Genomic DNA, 18,630 nt, shown 5'->3' with positions numbered 1-18,630 from the left:
TATTTTTCGTAAGGGCTTTAACTCCATTTATATATACAATATAAAGCCATATATTTATTAATGCAGGGGTTCAATCTTGTAGAGGGATGTTTGCGAGGGATATGCTAAAATGCAGCTATATATTTTCATGAGCTATCATAACATCATTATAAAAAATAACATCCCTTCCCACCAGAGGGCGCTGTGGTTTCTTTCGTCTTCCTGTGTAGGTGATCTCGAACCTCAATGTCGTGAATGACAGGTTACTCGGGTACAGGAGATACAGAGGGTCGAGGGCAATAAGAAAGGCATTAGAATCATAGACATAATAAATACATATGCATTTATTATGATTAGAATGAGCAGATCGCGAGGGAGAAACGGTGACTAAAATAAAGTGGCTTAAACACAGAACAGCAGATGGCGCTAATGCGACAATGTGAGAGCTGCCGTTAGACCTCGAAGAAGAAGAAGAAGTGTTATTATCGTTCAGCGTGTGTTTGACAGTGATTTCTGATATCCGCGTGTGCGCTCCGCTCCGCTCGTCAGGTGTGAGTGTAAGTGAGTGTGTTTGAGTGAGTTTGTGTGTGTGTGAGCCGTGAGGAGATGGTGAGCCCCCCGCAGGACAGCAGTAGCGGGGGATCAGGTGCTCAGCAGCCGGACAGCAGCTACAGGAGCCCCGGCCTCCGCGGCATCACCACCACCTCTCTGTTCCGCGCCGTCAACCCCGAGCTCTTCATCAGGCCGGCGAGTGATCATTCATGCACCCGTCTCTAATGCACATATACTGTACAGCCAGGCAGGGCTTTACCCGTCTCTAATGCACATATACTGTACAGTCTGAGCTTTACCTGTCTCTAATGCACATATACTGTACAGTCTGAGCTTTACCTGTCTCTAATGCACATATACTGTACAGTCTGAGCTTTACCTGTCTCTAATGCACACTGTACAGTCTGGGGCTGGGCTTTACCCGTCTCTAATGCACATATACTGTACACAGTCTGAGCTTTACCTGTCTTTAATGCACATATACTGTACAGTCTGGGCTTTACCTGTCTCTAATGCACACATACTGTACAGTCTGGGGCTTTACCCGTCTCTAATGCACATATACTGTACAGTCTGGGGCTTTACCCGTCTCTAATGCACACATACTGTACAGTCTGGGGCTTTACCCGTCTCTAATGCACATATACTGTACAGTCTGGGCTTTACCTGTCTCTAATGCACACATACTGTACAGTCTGGGGCTTTACCCGTCTCTAATGCACATATACTGTACAGTCTGGGGCTTTACCCGTCTCTAATGCACATATACTGTACAGTCTGGGGCTTTACCCGTCTCTAATGCACACATACTGTACAGTCTGGGGCTTTACCCGTCTCTAATGCACATATACTGTACAGTCTGGGGCTTTACCCGTCTCTAATGCACATATACTGTACAGTCTGAGCTTTACCTGTCTCTAATGCACATATACTGTACAGTCTGGGGCTTTACCCGTCTCTAATGCACATATACTGGACAGTCTGAGCTTTACCTGTCTCTAATGCACATATACTGTACAGTCTGGGGCTTTACCCGTCTCTAATGCACATATACTGTACAGTCTGAGCTTTACCCGTCTCTAATGCACATATACTGTACAGTCTGGGGCTTTACCCGTCTCTAATGCACATATACTGTACAGTCTGGGGCTTTACCCGTCTCTAATGCACATATACTGTACAGTCTGGGGCTTTACCCGTCTCTAATGCACATATACTGTACAGTCTGGGGCTTTACCCGTCTCTAATGCACATATACTGTACAGTCTGAGCTTTACCCGTCTCTAATGCACATATACTGGACAGTCTGAGCTTTACCCGTCTCTAATGCACACATACTGTACAGTCTGGGGCTTTACCCGTCTCTAATGCACATATACTGTACAGTCTGGGGCTTTACCCGTCTCTAATGCACATATACTGTACAGTCTGAGCTTTACCCGTCTCTAATGCACATATACTGTACAGTCTGGGGCTTTACCTGTCTCTAATGCACATATACTGTACAGTCTGGGGCTTTACCCGTCTCTAATGCACATATACTGTACAGTCTGAGCTTTACCTGTCTCTAATGCACATATACTGTACAGTCTGGGGCTTTACCCGTCTCTAATGCACATATACTGGACAGTCTGAGCTTTACCTGTCTCTAATGCACATATACTGTACAGTCTGGGGCTTTACCCGTCTCTAATGCACATATACTGTACAGTCTGAGCTTTACCCGTCTCTAATGCACATATACTGTACAGTCTGGGGCTTTACCCGTCTCTAATGCACATATACTGTACAGTCTGGGGCTTTACCCGTCTCTAATGCACATATACTGTACAGTCTGGGGCTTTACCCGTCTCTAATGCACATATACTGTACAGTCTGGGGCTTTACCCGTCTCTAATGCACATATACTGTACAGTCTGAGCTTTACCCGTCTCTAATGCACATATACTGGACAGTCTGAGCTTTACCTGTCTCTAATGCACATATACTGTACAGTCTGAGCTTTACCCGTCTCTAATGCACATATACTGGACAGTCTGAGCTTTACCTGTCTCTAATGCACATATACTGTACAGTCTGAGCTTTACCCGTCTCTAATGCACATATACTGTACAGTCTGAGCTTTACCCGTCTCTAATGCACATATACTGTACAGTCTGGGGCTTTACCTGTCTCTAATGCACATATACTGTACACAGTCTGAGCTTTACCTGTCTCTAATGCACATATACTGTACAGTCTGGGGCTTTACCCGTCTCTAATGCACATATACTGTACAGTCTGAGCTTTACCTGTCTCTAATGCACATATACTGTACACAGTCTGAGCTTTACCTGTCTCTAATGCACATATACTGTACAGTCTGGGGCTTTACCCGTCTCTAATGCACATATACTGTACAGTCTGGGGCTTTACCTGTCTCTAATGCACATATACTGTACAGTCTGAGCTTTACCTGTCTCTAATGCACATATACTGTACAGTCTGAGCTTTACCTGTCTCTAATGCACATATACTGTACACAGTCTGAGCTTTACCTGTCTCTAATGCACATATACTGTACAGTCTGGGGCTTTACCCGTCTCTAATGCACATATACTGTACAGTCTGGGGCTTTACCCGTCTCTAATGCACATATACTGTACAGTCTGGGGCTTTACCCGTCTCTAATGCACATATACTGTACAGTCTGGGGCTTTACCCGTCTCTAATGCACATATACTGTACAGTCTGGGGCTTTACCCGTCTCTAATGCACATATACTGTACAGTCTGAGGCTCAGACTCTGAGCTTTACCTGTCTCTAAAGCCCCATTCACACAGCACTTTGAACCCGGCAAATTGCCGGCAAATTGCCGGAACGCCTTCTGTGTGAACGCAAACACGACCCGGGTTTAATGCCGGGATCGATGCCGGGTTGGGGACCTAGTAACATTGCCGTGTTCAGACCCGGAACGCGCGCTGTGTGAACAAAAGCCAGGACAAATGCCGTAAGGGGTGTGTCGTAGTGATGATGCACGAGCCTTCGCAATGACGTAGTTATCGTGCGACTCTGTTACTCTGTTAGAAGAAAGTTTGTGTTCGTCATCGATACAAGAAAGAACGAAAAGATGTCTGCAAACTGGACTGAAGCAGAGACCCGAGAGCTCCTTGCAATCCGCGCCGAAGCTGAGATCGTTCGGCAGCTTTGTGGAACGGTACGTGATGCGTTAGTGTACGACCGAATCCGAAAAAAAATGATCGTCGTCTTTTCGACGCGTACCTTATACGTCACATCATAACGTCACGCGTCTATCCGGGACATACCCGGGTTGTGTGTGAACGCGCTCTCTGATTCCGGCAAATCACTGGCAGTGGGAATGAACCATTTTCAAACGAACCCGGGTCAAATCCCGGGTCACTTTATCCGTGTATTTTCCGGAATCTCTGTGTGAAAGGGGCTTAATGCACATATACTGTACACAGTCTGAGCTTTACCTGTCTCTAATGCACATATACTGTACAGTCTGGGGCTTTACCTGTCTCTAATGCACATATACTGTACAGTCTGGGGCTTTACCTGTCTCTAATGCACATATACTGTACAGTCTGGGGCTTTACCTGTCTCTAATGCACATATACTGTACACTGTACAGTCTGATCTGATCTGTACAGTCTGATCATAATCCGATGATGTCATGTAACGGTGATCTGATCTGATGATCTCGTGTAACAGTGTTTTCTGTTGTTCTTCCTCTCTCCTGCAGAATAAGGCGGTGATGGCCATGGGTCTGCTGAGCCTCACGCTGTGTGTCGGGTACATCGGGTATCTGCACGCCATCAGAGAGAGCGACCAGACACTGTACGAGGCCGTGGACAGTGACGGAGAGAGATACATGAGAAGGAAGACCTCCAGATGGGACTGACCTTCATCATCATCATCATCATCACTGCACCTCACATACATTCAACAGGAATAATTTATGATAACATGATTTTCAAATATGCACGTGTTAAGACACTTTTAAGAAATTGTGTATTAGAGGTAACAGACAGAAAAGTTACAAATAGTTACAACAAACAAATAATTCTATGAATTTTCACTGTTATAAGCCTGGGATTGTGTTCAACACTCAGACGAGAAGATTGTTCAATAAACACGTTTAAGAGACTGTTTATGTGACTGAGCTAGTCTTCAGCTGAGTTCAGTTAGCTTGTGTGTACAGCCTGTGTTTTCCTTCCTCATGCCTCTGAAACCTGATGATCAGGCAGCAGCTCACACACTATATCAGCGCTGCTGCTTCAGTCTTTAGTATGGCAGCCTACTGATGCTCACAGTCACGTGGTCAAACCTCAGGTCGTGTGTGTGATTGAACAGATTAGTGTTACTTCACTAAAGCCTTCTTCAGACTGTCCGTCCAAATCTGATTTCTGTGGAGATCCATTTAGAGACCGATCGTATTCAGCAAATTCAGCGTATTCAGTAAAAAAGGGTAATTGAGACATTTTATCTCACAACTGCAGGTTTATATCTCGCTATTCTTACATTATAACTTACAATTCTGACTTTTTTCCCCCCAGAATTGTCTAATATAAAATCGAAATTGCGAGTTATAGTCCTAACATATACGAATTGTGAGATATAAAGTCGCAGTTAGATTTTTTGTGTTATTTCATGTTTAGATCAGATTCAGTTCAGATACACGTGGATTTGGACTGACAGTGTGAACCGATGCTGGATCAGAATTAGATCTGAAAAGCCAGCGAGGCTCAAGTGTGTCTTGATGAACTGAAAGTGTGCACATGCTCTCTGCAGGAGTAGGAGAGAGGCTATTGTGTGTCCGATCTCATATATTTAATATTGAAAGAGGCATCCGTCAAGGCTGCCCAATATCACCATATCTTTTTCTGCTTCCTATACAATTATTAGCCATTCAAAATAGTTATTTGAAAGGTATCTCTGTTACAACAAACCGATCAATATCAATAAGCCAAGTAGCTGATGACACAACTCTGTTTTTGAATAATAAGGAAGTTACTGTAGCCTTAAATATAATTGATCTCATCTGCTTCTGTTTTTTTTCTTAATGTTCACAAATGTGCTCTTAGCTGTTAAACATTCCATTGATGTTAAAGTCTGTGACATTCCAGATCTGTCTGGGTAGAGTGTTGCTTTCCAAAGCAGATAGGTTATCTATCCTGCAATGGCTCTGGATGTTCCTGTGGAGATTTGTAGAATGCAGGACAAAATGATAGTAAACTTTGTTTGGAAATCTAAAAAGCATTTAATTAAAAAGAGTGTTATGATAGCTGATTGGACAATGGGTGGTTTTCATAAACAGGCTTTAATATGCTGGTCTTTAATATATATTATATTTTTTCTCCACATACCGGTAGATATTTTTTCTGGAAGTGGAAAAACCAAAATATAAAAAATAAACCTCTTTTTTTTAATAATTGGTTTGATAAAAATATACTTTTATTGAGTCGACTTTTAGATAAAAGGGGTGTCTTGCTCTCTTATGAACACTTTATGCAAAAATTATCTTTTCCAATCCCCCCAAGAGAGTATGCCATTGTTTTTGGTGCAATTTCTGATTGTGTGAAACATTTAGTCAAACCTGGCACTAAAGGTCCTTTATGCTCTCCACCTATTTTTGACAGCACTAATATATTTGTTGATCAATGTCCTCTCAGCAGCTTGTCAAACAAGAAAATTCGCTCAATTCTTAGCAGAGATCAGATTTCTTTGCCTGCTTGTAAGCTTTTGGAATAAAAAAATGTATGATATAGTATGGAAAGATTTCTGGTTTCTTCAGCAGAATTTTTTTTAACTGATAAAGTGGTTGCGTCTCTGTTAAAATTATTCACAATTGCTACCCAGTTAATTATACATTTGCTAAATTGAATAATAGTATTTCCCTTTTGTGCTCATTCTGTCACCTGTTTGATGAGACAATTATTCATTTATTTTGGGAATGTGTGTACTGTACATTTTTTTGGCTTGACTTTTCAAATTTTGTTAAAAGGTATTTTTCTTTAAACTTCTATAGCCTAAGCCAGAAATTTTTGTTTTTTGGTGACTCTGAAATTAGACCCTTATCATTTTAAATTTGTTCTTAACATTTTCTTGCCAAATTTTATATTCACAAGTGTCAATTTTCAAAGAAAACTCCTTTTTTATTTTTTAAGAAAGAAATTCTTTGAGGAACTCTAAAAACTCTACTGCATGTACGACTCATAATTGTGTCAATCATTTAAGCTAGTTTATTGTTGCAAAAAAAAAGAGTGTGCCACTCAAATGGGTGGTATGCAGTTATTTTGATAGAAGGAAACAATACATATTTCTAGTTTCGGTATTTGTTGTTCATTCTAAATAAATTATTGTTTAGAACGCATTTATAAAAGGATATTAAAATATCTGAAATACTTGAGTCACAGACATGCAAACTTTTGGTAAAAACACTGCTTTTTCACCGTTTCATGTTTTTTTGTGTGTGTAAAAATACAGTGATGCTGCCATCTTTATAAAGTAATTTTACCCCCTTGTAATCTCACTCCAATTGTCATTGTGTCCACTTAAACTAAAGCCACACTGCGTGTTTCTGTCACAGGATCTGAGTGTTTCTGAAGAGCTGATTTTCTTGTTCGGTCTGATTCCTGCAACATCATGTGCTTGTGAACTAGAAGCCAACTTTTAAACATGTGTGGTATGTAAACAGGAATTAGTTTTACCTGTCTAGTTTTGCCAGACATGACCAAAAACTAAAGTTTTTATTCCTCACCAATCCACTTTTTAGGTCTGATGATGATAATTAAATGTTCAAGACTTGCCTGTATGGTTTCCTCAAACTGAGTGTTTTTCATAAATGTCAGCCTATGTCAATAAAGTTATTACAGAAGGGTTTGTTTGTATGCTTTTGTAGTTGTATTCAAAGAAGACAGCCTAAGTTTCCAACTTATGCACAGATCTGTTTGGAATTTTAAAACAAGGAAATGTTTGATCACTTCTAATTAATTTATTTAATTTGTGAACAAATTAAAAACGCTAAACTAATTTTCCTAGGATTTTTTTTGTATAATAAGTTTCATACGAAAATGACCGTTTGTGAACATTCGTTCAAGTGTTCCCTGGCCCCACCCACTGGCAGTCCCTTATAAACGAGGCGCGTTCGCGGCAGCTCGGCTCCGGGTCACTCAGCGCTGAATGGGCTCAACATGGCGGACACTCTCGCACCCACTCCGGCTCTTACGCTCTCTCTGCCCCGCTGCAGGAGCAGTGTGTTATAAAGTTCCCGGAGGAGTGTGTCTGCAAGCACAGGCGTCAGATGATAGAGCGTGAAGCGCTGAAGATGAACGGCGCGCGCGCAGGTGCAGGTGAGCAACAAGTGCTTCTGTTAAAGTGTGACTAACGTTACCGTTTCTGTTTGAGTCTATAGAGCTGGTCAACTGAGACTTTACCGTTTTCTCCTCGGTTCGTCGTATATATTAGACAGTGTAATGAGTGTGTGTGTTCGTGTGTGTTGCTCCGCGGTGCTGAACAGTGTTTCGGCTCGTGTGAAGATGAGCCTCGAACATCAGGAGAGAGAGAGTTATGTAAAACACCATAATCCAAATCATGCTTTGGTCAATAATGGTGATGACATAAGTCAGAAGTATGCAGTCATAATTATTGGATTTAAAAAGTCAAAATGAAGTTAAAGTTATGTGAACGTTGACATTGTCATTCCAAGCTATTAAAAAGTAGGTATGGCTTTTTATGTTATTTAGAATTTTGGTCAATTTACGTTTTTTTGTGTGTGAATTTGACTTAACTGTCATGACTATGGTTTACAAACGCATGTTTCTCCGCTGTGTTGTGGAGATGGGCCTCGGAGCAGATCATTGAGTGTGTGTATGTGTGTGTGTTTCAGGGGTCCCGGGGCCTTCATCCCCATCCCGTCCCTCAGAGCACGTGCTGAACTCTGGAGCAGTCGTGTTCCCTGGTAAGAGCTGCCGGATCTGCTGTGTGTGTGTGCGTCTTGTGAGTGTGCGTGCGTCTCACGTGTGTGTGTGCAGGTGTGTTTGACCAGCACGGCTGTCATCTGGTCCTGTTCCCCGCTGAGGCGCACTGTAAACTCTCAGAGGAGCTGAGCAGAGAGGAGGTGTCTCACTTCATACACTACTGTCTGCGCCTGCACAGGTAACACACACACACACTTCATACACTACTGACTGCGCCTGCACACACACACACACACACACACACACCATACTGTCTGCGCATTCACAGGTAACACACCGAGAGGAGCCGGGTAAAGCTCTGTGTGTGACTCCTCTCTGAAAATGACAGTTTTTTGTTAGTAAAGTCTTAAAGGGACAGTTCACAGAAACCCATCATTGTCCAAGCGTGTTCTCCACTGAAGCCATCGCACAGAACACTATTAAACACCGTGATGGTTCATGTTTATCACACACGTGGTGGAGGGTGAAGTGAAGTGGCCTGACATCTTATTAGAATATTTTCATTTAATGTGTGTTGTGACTCGATCTCAGCGTCTCGTTTAACAAATGCTGTCTCTGCATATGCTGTGAGTTTGGGTTGTTTGACATGTATGGGAGCGCAATGTGCGCCATTTCAGCAGATTTGTAACGTAAATGATCTATAAACCTACGCCAACACAGGAGAATACATCTATATGTTTCTATATATGCAAACTGTTCATTCATCGTGACTTCAAAATAAGTTTAAACCCTCATGAGTTTTCATGTCTCTTGATGTTCACATGTTATTGTTCAAGAAATTACAGTGGCTGTAACATTTCTATCGTAAAGTGGCCAAATATGAAAGAGATGATGGTTCTGCCATTTAATGAAGTGGACAGAGCAAACGTATGGGAATTTTGGCGGTTTCTCACAAATGTCGCTCAAATACACGAGAAATACATAAACTGCTGCATTGAGAACCTTTACATAATTTAATGTGCGTCATGTCATCGTGTCACACATTAAGCATGTGCGTGCAGCCAACTCCAAATGGTGATTGACGGTTAATGCAACAGATACACCGTTAACTATTTGACTAAAACAAAAATAACAAGCAACCTGCATTGCCATCGTGTTCACACATACAATAACGCTTTTAAAGCCGACGAGCTTGCAGCGCAGATCATAGGTGCCTCGCGTCCACATTCAGTTCTGCTGCGAATTATGGTCTAAACTAAAATCTTTCATGTGTTTTTTTTACGCTTGATCCAGTTATTATATCACACCCTATCTGCACAAAGTACACCAGTCTGTCTGTAGTGCAGTAAAAGATGACTAGCCAGTCAAACCTACACAGTCCACGCAAAACTGCGGGTTCACAATACAACTACAATTAGCGGAAGTGGTTTACCGGAAATCGAACGCATTATATTTCAAAAATGGCGGCGCCTGCTCTTGAGTGAAAAATTAGGTGTATAGTGGTGATATATCCCAGCAGAACAGCACGCATAATGAGTTATTATAACTGTGAGCTGCTGATCTTTTTCATCACTGTGCTTTTGTGTCGTGAAGCAGCTTGGACTTCCTGCTCGACCTCTTGTGCTTCAGTGTTTTTTTTTTGGTGAACTTGCCCTTAAAACCACATGACCCTGTGTGTGTGCAGTATACGGGGTGAGGGTGCTCTGCTGTCTGTGGCGGTTGATCTGAGACGAGCTGATCTCCCCATCACTCGCTTCATCACTGAGACTCTTCTGCTGCTCGAGGTATTCAACACACTACACCACTTCATCATCATTACTCCTCCATCTCCTCTATACTCCATCATTACTCCTCCATATCCTCCACACTCATCATTACTCCTCCATATCCTTCACACTCCTCATCATTACTCCTCCATATCCTTCACACTCCTCATCATTACTCCATCTCCTCCACACTCCTCATTATTCCATCACCTCTACACTCCATCATTACTCCTCCTCTATACTCCATCATTACTCCTCCATCTCCTCTATACTCCATCATTACTCCTCCATCTCCTCCATACTACATCTTCACTCCTCTATAATCCATCTTCATTACTTCCTATCATTACTACTCCCTTTTAGACATGTATTTTTTTGCAGGTCACAGACAGCCTATCAGTAATCACTCTAGTAGGGTAATGTGTTGTGAATTTCAGCGATTTTTCCCATCACTCTCTGAACACTAATCAACTGGTGGCAAAATGGAGTAAGACAGATCCTCTGCGCACCCATGGCAAACGGGTCTTTCTGTTTTGCTGTTGGGCAGTTACAGTGGTTTTAAAGCAGGCTGGATTTTTACAGTCCACTTGATTCAAATTTGCAAGAATGGGCGCACATGGATGTACTATTGTTGGGGTGGTAGCAGTGTGATTATGGCTCTTTTTTTTTTTTGTCAATTCAGTTTAATTTCTTAAGGTTTAATAACAATGTAAAAGCTCTTAATTCCACAGATACTACTGACTGGTAGGTGTATTCACTAGGTTGCTTTAGAGGCATAAGGTACTGCAAGTATTACATGCAACGATAATAAAACAATGCATTGACTTTTTACTTTTGATACTTAAGTACTTTAAAAAACCTATAGTATTTTAAAATGACCGTGCTTCCCTCCCTCATATCCCCCTGAGACGAGAGATTTTTTTTTTTTTTTTTGTCTTAAAAAATCCTCAGATGATGCAAAAATCGTCATTTTGCGTCATTGAAGCTATTTTGGCCAGAGACTACAGCCAGTAGAAGGCTCTAGATCCGCATGTTTTCAACCCGCCCATAGAGGGTTCTGTTCACATTCTCACTCACAGAATGTACAAATAGTGTCAGCCATCTTTTATTTGGAAGCTAAGCTAACAGGCTCTTATTCTGTGGAGAAAGCTGAGTAATAGGGGTTACCATCCTCTTTTGATTCGGCTTTTGCTTTCTGCAGTCACCATTCATTGTTTACATGCACACCTTTTTTTTTAAACTGAATTCATTCCGATTGGTGAATCTGAATGTAGTTTACATGAACGTTAAACAAGTGATGGGTTAATGTGCGTTTTAACATTGCTAAGAAAATTCCCACTCCTCCCTGAGAGATACAAGACCGGTGCGTCTCACAGGTGCCGCTCATCAGTAATCACGCCACCGGCCCCGCGTCATTCTCCCGCAGCCGTTAGTCTCGTCCTGCTCGCCACATTAAACATAATGAATGTCGACTGTAGAACGCAAAAGCCGAATCCCGGACATATTTGGCGATCTCGAAATCCCGGGCAGACTCGTCACGGAGACTCACTAGTAGCATAGCCTTGTTTAACTGCGCTCTTAGCGGTAGGCGTGTTGGGAGTGGCCTCGTAGGGCAGCGAAGCAAGTGCATTCTGGGAGTTGTTGTCTTTCATCCCCATAAGCCAAAAATAAATTTTCTGGCTTTTCTCAGTCTAGAAGGCACCAAATTCAAAAATTTCACATTTCAACTACATAAAGGGATACTTCACCTCTGTAAAGATGAATGTGTGTTTAAAATGGGTCATTTAAGTAAAAATTGGTCTTTACAACTTTTATTTGTAACAGAGTAATATTTGACCAGTAGTATCTGTTATACTCAAGGAAGTTGTGTACTTTTGTCAACCTCTAACTACTACATCTACTATAATACTAACTATACCACAACATCTACTAAACTAACTATACTACATCTACTATACTATAGCATCTACTATAATGGGATTTTAAAGTGTTGCTTGCTAAAACAGTCACAGATGGTGATCGGCTGTCAGTGAAGACAGAAGCTGATTGTGAGCAGGTGTAGTACCTGTATCTGCCAGCAGGGTTCTGTGTGTCATGAGACCGTGGCTGGCGACTGTGATTGGTTTTAAACATGACTGTGAATGAGTCTTGTGAAAGATCATCTGAATAGTGTTTCCATCAATGACGTCAAACCCGGCGTGATGTGTCTTCATGTGCCAAGATTTAACATGCAGCATTACATTACTGGAGCCACAGAAGAGCCAGACGCTCAGGCTACTTGTATTCCCCCTCTGATAAACAAGTGTCCAGGTGAATAAAGTGCTGTGTGTGTGAGCTCTTCCTCTGAGTGTGTGTAGTTTCCCTGGCGTTGAGAATGAGGATCACATGCTGCTGTTGGTCACATGTCTGATCTCGTACTGCACACGGGACACTCAGCAGTGGAAGTGGGCCACAGAAACAGTGATGCAGCATGACTGACGTCTGTAATGTGTTGTTGCAGTGTGACCGGAGGATCATCCACTCGGTGTACATTGTTCAGCCCAAGAGGAGAGAAGTGCAGAAGCAGCTGGTGAAACTGCTGAGCTCCAGCGGGTCCAAGCAGCGCCGGCCCGTCCTCTTCAGAGTGAGTTCTGTCTGATACCTGACCTTTCACCAAGGGTATAGGTTTGGTCTCAGCTTTGGTGGGGACATCCCACCCCCACACCACCCCCTCGGGTTTTCAGCCAATCAAATGACAGATCAACCCAAATACAGCAAGCAGGGTTTTTCCTGGCTCAACTAGGGAGAGGTGGCAAAATCCTGACCATGTATTTTGATAAGATAATTAAACTTGTATTTTCATATAGCCTACTGTGTTTTCCCCAGTATTTTTGTGGGTGGATCTCGGCACCTCTAGGGGGGTCCGGAGTCATGCCCCCCCGGAGGATTTTTTTTTACTTTTTAAAGATAAATTCATTAATCTGGTGCACTTCGAGTCTTCTGTGTGGGTTTTAACTCTAATGTCTGTTTTCCTGCATGTAAACAGCACATTTTCCTCAAAGAGGTTTTTGAGCTTTCCAACTACATCGACAGAAGCCAGTTACCGTCCAGTTTGGGTGGATACCTCATATACTGCCATCAGAGCTGGGCGGCCTTCGTCAAGGTACGTGTGTGGAACTTGCACTGCATTTCATACGCAATTGTTTGCATACAGAAAGGTTTGTGCGGCATTATTTTTACGATAAGAATCAGAAGATCAACAATTAAAACATTTCTAATGAAAGACCCCAACATAAACATGTGTGTCTATAGGACGATGAGGCCTGATATCTGAATTCATGTGATGGCGTGTGTTTGTCCCTCCAGCCTTTTCAGATCCTAAACACTCAGGCGCTGCAGAACTGAGCTGTGTGTGTGTTGGTCATGTCTGATTCTCTGGCTCAGGATAGATCAGTCACGCCACTGCAGGTCTCATGATCGGCTCGATGGCCTTAGATAACACCGCTGACGCACGCTTCACTTTCCCCAGACCCTCACGGCTTCGGCACTGTTCACTATGTGCATGTTTAATGTGTGTGTGACTCAGATGCGTTTCGGTGTATGCATCATGATCAGCTCTATTGTGTGTCGCCCTGGAGAAGCTTCAGAGGACAATCATCTGAAGTCATTAGCAAGTGAAAGAGAGACACACACACAGCGTCTCCCGTGCTTGTCCTTGCCGCGGTCTCTCTTCAGGGTTTGATCACTCTTATAGATCTGATATACAGGCTTATCTGAGCCTCTGTTTGACCTGAGCCCACATGTTTAGCGTTAATCAAGTGTTTCTGTTTTCATCAAAGGCGTCCAAGACCCCAGGACTTTAGTTGCATTTGAACCACGAATACACACAAAAATTTAATGGATTTGAGGAGTTTTGTGGTTGAAATATTTAGAAAGTAACTCGCCGTCAAGTTGACCCACTTAGCAATGAATGGAATGTGAGGAATGCTTCAGTACACACAGAAAAACCTAAAAATGCTCAAACTTTACCCCAAAAATGATGTGAATATTATATACCGGTAAAATGGATACTGAATTAACTGACTTTAGGACCCAGCGGAACATCTCATTTGATCCATATAGAGATCAGATGGAGGACCTGCGCCTAGACACGACCACAGCAGCCGGATCTGGGCCGTATTATATAGACCCCATTATATGAGAACTGAACCGAGCTGGACGATGACATCACGGTTTTCTCCAGAGTATGTATATATATATAATATATATATATATATATATATATATATATATATATATATATATATATATATATATATATATATATATATATATATATACACCAGTGGCGATTTCTTTAAGACTGCAAGGGAAGCTCGGCTTCCCCTATAATGTCCACAATTAATGGTCAAATATATGTACTATTTTGTTAACATTTTATTGACTAAAAATGCTTTAGAACGCGTTCATCTCGAAGACGAGTTCGTTCAGAATCAGCTGCTGGTCAGCTGACTCGATTTCCTTCTCATTAATTCCCGTGGCGTCACAGTGCATTTCCCTGTTGAAGCCGAGCGTCCATTGACTTCAATGGGGCTGCTTTGAACAGTTTTTTTCAGTGCTCCGAAACTAGACGGTCATTGGATAAATGCTGCGATTATGTCCCGCCCACGGACGCTCAGCGTCTCTGGGGGGAATGGAGAAGTGGGCGGGCCCGGACTCTGGGCGTCTGCGTGGTGATTGGAGGGTCTGTCATCTCCTTTTGATTGACAGAATTTCTGCCAATAGCTGAAGCTATTCGAGCTCAGTGAAAAGTAAACCGACAAAATGCTTTTCTCACGCAGGGAAAAATCGCGAAGCAAAGAGGACACTGACACTGACAGACAACAAAGAGAAGGTTACTTTTGATAAGCAAATTCTCAGCTCTCCGATTCTGTAATTTGTATTACGAAATTCAAACAATAAATATCGCTTTAGCACTTGTAAATGTGACGTGACAGATCATCTCTCACTCTTTACAACCAGTAAATAATAAATAAACACGAACCAGCATGTTGAAAGATCCAGTACAACTTACCAAAATGTATATGCCTCATACTTAATATCGAGCAATCAGTGTTTTTCAACGCGGAAAGAGGTCAATAACACAGCTGGAGAAAAATGTCACAACGTTTAGGTTTAACGTACATTATCTCAGGATCAAGAAAGCCATTTAATAACCATTGCACGTTAGTTGGCTAGATAAATTAGCTACAGAGAGGAGTATTTTGCTAAATATGTGCACTGTATGACATATTTATATTATATTTGTATTATATTTAATTTGAGTTGTTATTTAACCTTTAATAATAATACCAGCTGACAGGGCTCTCTGTATGTTTACAGCATTAGATGAGATTTTTTTTCTTGAAAAAAAAATGAATGTAGGTTAGGCTACCTAATATTTATCCAAATGAATCGATATTGAATCAAAATCCGAATAAAATCAAAAGAATAAAATTGAATTGAAATGAAATCGTGTGTCAAGCAATAAAATCAGTAGTCTACAGTCATTGTACCATGTAAACATTGTAACATGTTTTTACTAAACTTAATAAAATTCTGTTTAATTACCTAATGTTTTGACAATCACGATACACATATTTTGATGGAAGTTTTGGACCATTTTTATGATGTAGGCTGAAAATGAGCTTCCCCTCTTTGAAAGACCAGCAGCCGCCACTGATATATACATATATACATACAACTAAATTAATATATATATATATATTTTATATATACATATATACATACAACTAAATTAATATATATATATATATTTTATTACAACAAAAACGAACTGTGATGCTATTTTCTTCTGGAAGCAAACTTTGTTGCATTATTTCCTGTTATCTCTGTAAAGCTGCTTTGAAACACTCTGTACTGTAAAAAGCGCTGTATAAGGGACACTTCGTTTTTTATTTAAGGGGCTACTGAGGAGTTTTGAGATGTATAGTCGAAATAGTCTTGACCCTTCCTTCGCCAGCAATACATTTTTCTATGACCCTCCAAAAATGATTGTGAAAAAAGGCATGACCCTCCCCAATAATTTATTTATTACTTCTGTACTGGTTTGTGCTAAAATAAATAGGCTACACACAATTATCTCTCTGACACGCACACACTTATTAATAATCTTAAAATTAAAATGTTCTCCTTTGACGCTGACCCATCGTCCAATATAATCCACTGCTTGCCTGATCGTCTCTCGTTTAGCCTATATTAAAACTGGTATCCCATATTGGGGATTCAGTGTGCAGTCCCAAACCTAGGGCTTTAACCGTATGCGTTATGAAACTGAAATCACGAGACTCAGATCCACGAACCTATGTCGCAGTGTGAGAAGGCAGAATCGAACACATCCCTTTCTACTCCCAGAGTTATAATAAGGGAGTCCAGACATTAGAAAAGTATCAGTCTACACATGCGTTTTGTTTAATATGAGAAAAATGCACATGCGTGTATGTGAGACAAACACTTTTAAATTTTAGGTGACAATGTTTTAGTAATTCTGTGAATTACACTGCGCAAACCAAAAGTAAAACTACCCACCGGACAAAGAAGGGTTGGCTCTCTACAGAACATAAAATATTAATTTTATTTTTCGTGTGAGCATTTGAGGAAAAAACAATGTTATGGACACGACCGCTCTGAAAGCAGCACTAAAAGACTGCTTTAAAACTTTCACAAACCTCAAACAGAAAGCACAAAGCCTTTAAAGTGAATTTCGTTTTGTATTAATTGTATCTTAATTTTAATCCAATGTTTCATCAACCAATTGCCTGTATTTAATAAATGACGGATTTAATTAAAAACGAAAGAAAACCGACTGCTCCCTGCTTATGGAATCCGTATGAAATGTGCATTTCTCTCTGGAGCGTTCACTACTGCGAAGATCGAGTCAGCATCGTCAACTTCATCTTTGCAGCCGACACTGAAAACACTTGTATCCTTGCTATATTTTACATTAATCATAAACATTACTTTTGCCGGTTCTTTGTGACAGCTTTTAAGTGCTTTATTGGCAGCGCCACCCTTACATGTTACATGAACGCGTCATCCCCGCACCTGTTTTTTTTTTTTTTGGGGGGGGGGTGTCAGACCCATCTGCTAGCGATGGGGGGCCGAGACTGAGAGAGCTACGTGGAAAAATATGCACCAAACAAGTCACTTTGAAATGTTGCTGTTTTCATGAATGCAAAAGATTGATGACCTTCCCCTCAACAAAGAATAAAAAGACATTACCCGATTTCCCCCCCGGTGGTCCATTCCATAAATTCTGAACGGTCCCTAAATTAAGCTGACTTGGCTATAGGGCCATCTAGTGGCAAGAGTCATGAAATATCATGTTTTCCAAAAAAGGTCGGCAAAGACACCATATGTAAGATTTTGAGCTGAATTAAAAGGGTTATGCATGAAATTGAGTTATTGAATTTAAGTTGAAAGAATGTGAATGTGCTTAAATTTATATTTATTGATAAAATCTTGTAATTTCAAGGTGAAATAAAAATAAGAAAAAAATCTCAGAACAAATGTCATTAGAGAATTTTATGGCTTGGGGTCATTTTGATCCGCGAGGGAAAGATGTGTTAGAAAGTGCGAGGGAAGGATGAGGGTTAATTCTGCTTGCTGTGTGTGTGTGCAGGAGATGGATGTGTTTGTGCAGCAGTTCCTGCTGGTGGTGAACAGACTGCCCTCCTGCATCTCCACTCTTCAGTCGCTCTCCAAGCTTCCTGTTCCTGATGACCTCCAGCGGCTGAGAGACTTCTGCTTGCTGAGCCAGGCCCGTTTCCAGCAGCTGAGGAGGTACTGTGTGTTTGCGTGCGTATGTGTGAGCCTTCACTGAACCCCATTAGTTCTCCCAAATCCCGCTAAGACTGTTTCAGATCCGATCTTCCTCAGTCATTAGCCCTATTTACACGGGATAAGTATTACCTGGTGACCTGGTTACAATTATTTGTAATAATTGCGGAGGTTGTCTGTGATCTTAATCCTGTGCGAATCGGCCATGTCTGTAAGTAAAAATTCCCTTGCAAATTACCTACCATATTTCGCCAAACACAGAGGTCCCGTGATAATATTAGTCCCGTGTGAATCGAATCGGCATCTCTGTGATTTGTCGGGGTCGTGTAATTTTTTCAAGGTTTTTGTTTCCTGTGCGCTTTTTTTATCCATCTTTCGCGAAGAATGGAGTGTTGGTGTGTTTTTATTGTATTTTGGGTGCTGGGTCATATCACTATATACACCATACAACTATACAATTTGCAGAAAGAGAAAGCTGAAAACCAGCAGAAGAATGATTAAAATAATGATAAAAGAATGCTTAGGTGGAGATGAATGCTTAATTCAAAGATTGAAATCAAGCTTCCTTGGGGTAATATTGTTGTTAAGAGTTT

The 18,630-nt window shown here is 41.3% G+C and overlaps 2 protein-coding genes across 2 annotated transcripts in view; both read left to right on the top strand.

Annotated features, from left to right (window-relative positions):
• Nucleotides 1-246: 246 nt before the first annotated feature.
• On the top strand, nt 247-4,984 carry smim8 (small integral membrane protein 8). The gene is made up of 2 exons (XM_079638925.1): nt 247-726; nt 4,277-4,984. Exons 1-2 carry the CDS (start codon nt 586-588, stop codon nt 4,433-4,435), a joined length of 300 nt encoding a protein of 99 aa, XP_079495051.1. The 5' UTR covers nt 247-585; the 3' UTR covers nt 4,436-4,984.
• Nucleotides 4,985-7,656: 2,672 nt separating this feature from the next.
• The window catches only part of LOC307012371 (uncharacterized protein), a 32,634-nt gene continuing 21,660 nt past the window's right edge, over nt 7,657-18,630 (top strand). Inside the window, exons 1-7 of the mRNA XM_079638927.1 lie at nt 7,657-7,886; nt 8,423-8,494; nt 8,568-8,691; nt 10,138-10,237; nt 12,720-12,842; nt 13,245-13,361; nt 17,880-18,040. Of these exons, the coding sequence (XP_079495053.1) occupies nt 7,838-7,886; nt 8,423-8,494; nt 8,568-8,691; nt 10,138-10,237; nt 12,720-12,842; nt 13,245-13,361; nt 17,880-18,040 (746 nt within the window). The 5' untranslated portion in view covers nt 7,657-7,837. The remainder of the gene's footprint in view (nt 7,887-8,422; nt 8,495-8,567; nt 8,692-10,137; nt 10,238-12,719; nt 12,843-13,244; nt 13,362-17,879; nt 18,041-18,630) is intronic.

Source organism: Phoxinus phoxinus, assembly GCF_949152265.1.
Source record: "Phoxinus phoxinus genome assembly, chromosome: 16".
NCBI classification, from domain to species: Eukaryota; Metazoa; Chordata; class Actinopteri; order Cypriniformes; family Leuciscidae; genus Phoxinus; species Phoxinus phoxinus.
Note: the sequence above shows the minus strand (reverse complement) of the source record. Positions and strands in the feature narration are given on the sequence as shown.

What these genes read in the sequence shown, in the direction of transcription:
- smim8 (XM_079638925.1), top strand. Translation starts at nt 586, where the DNA reads ATGGTGAGCCCCCCGCAGGACAGCAGTAGCGGGGGATCAGGTGCTCAG. An exon ending in CCGAGCTCTTCATCAGGCCG is followed by an intron (nt 727 to 4,276) that starts GCGAGTGATCAT and finishes TCTCTCCTGCAG; the next exon opens with AATAAGGCGGTGATGGCCAT.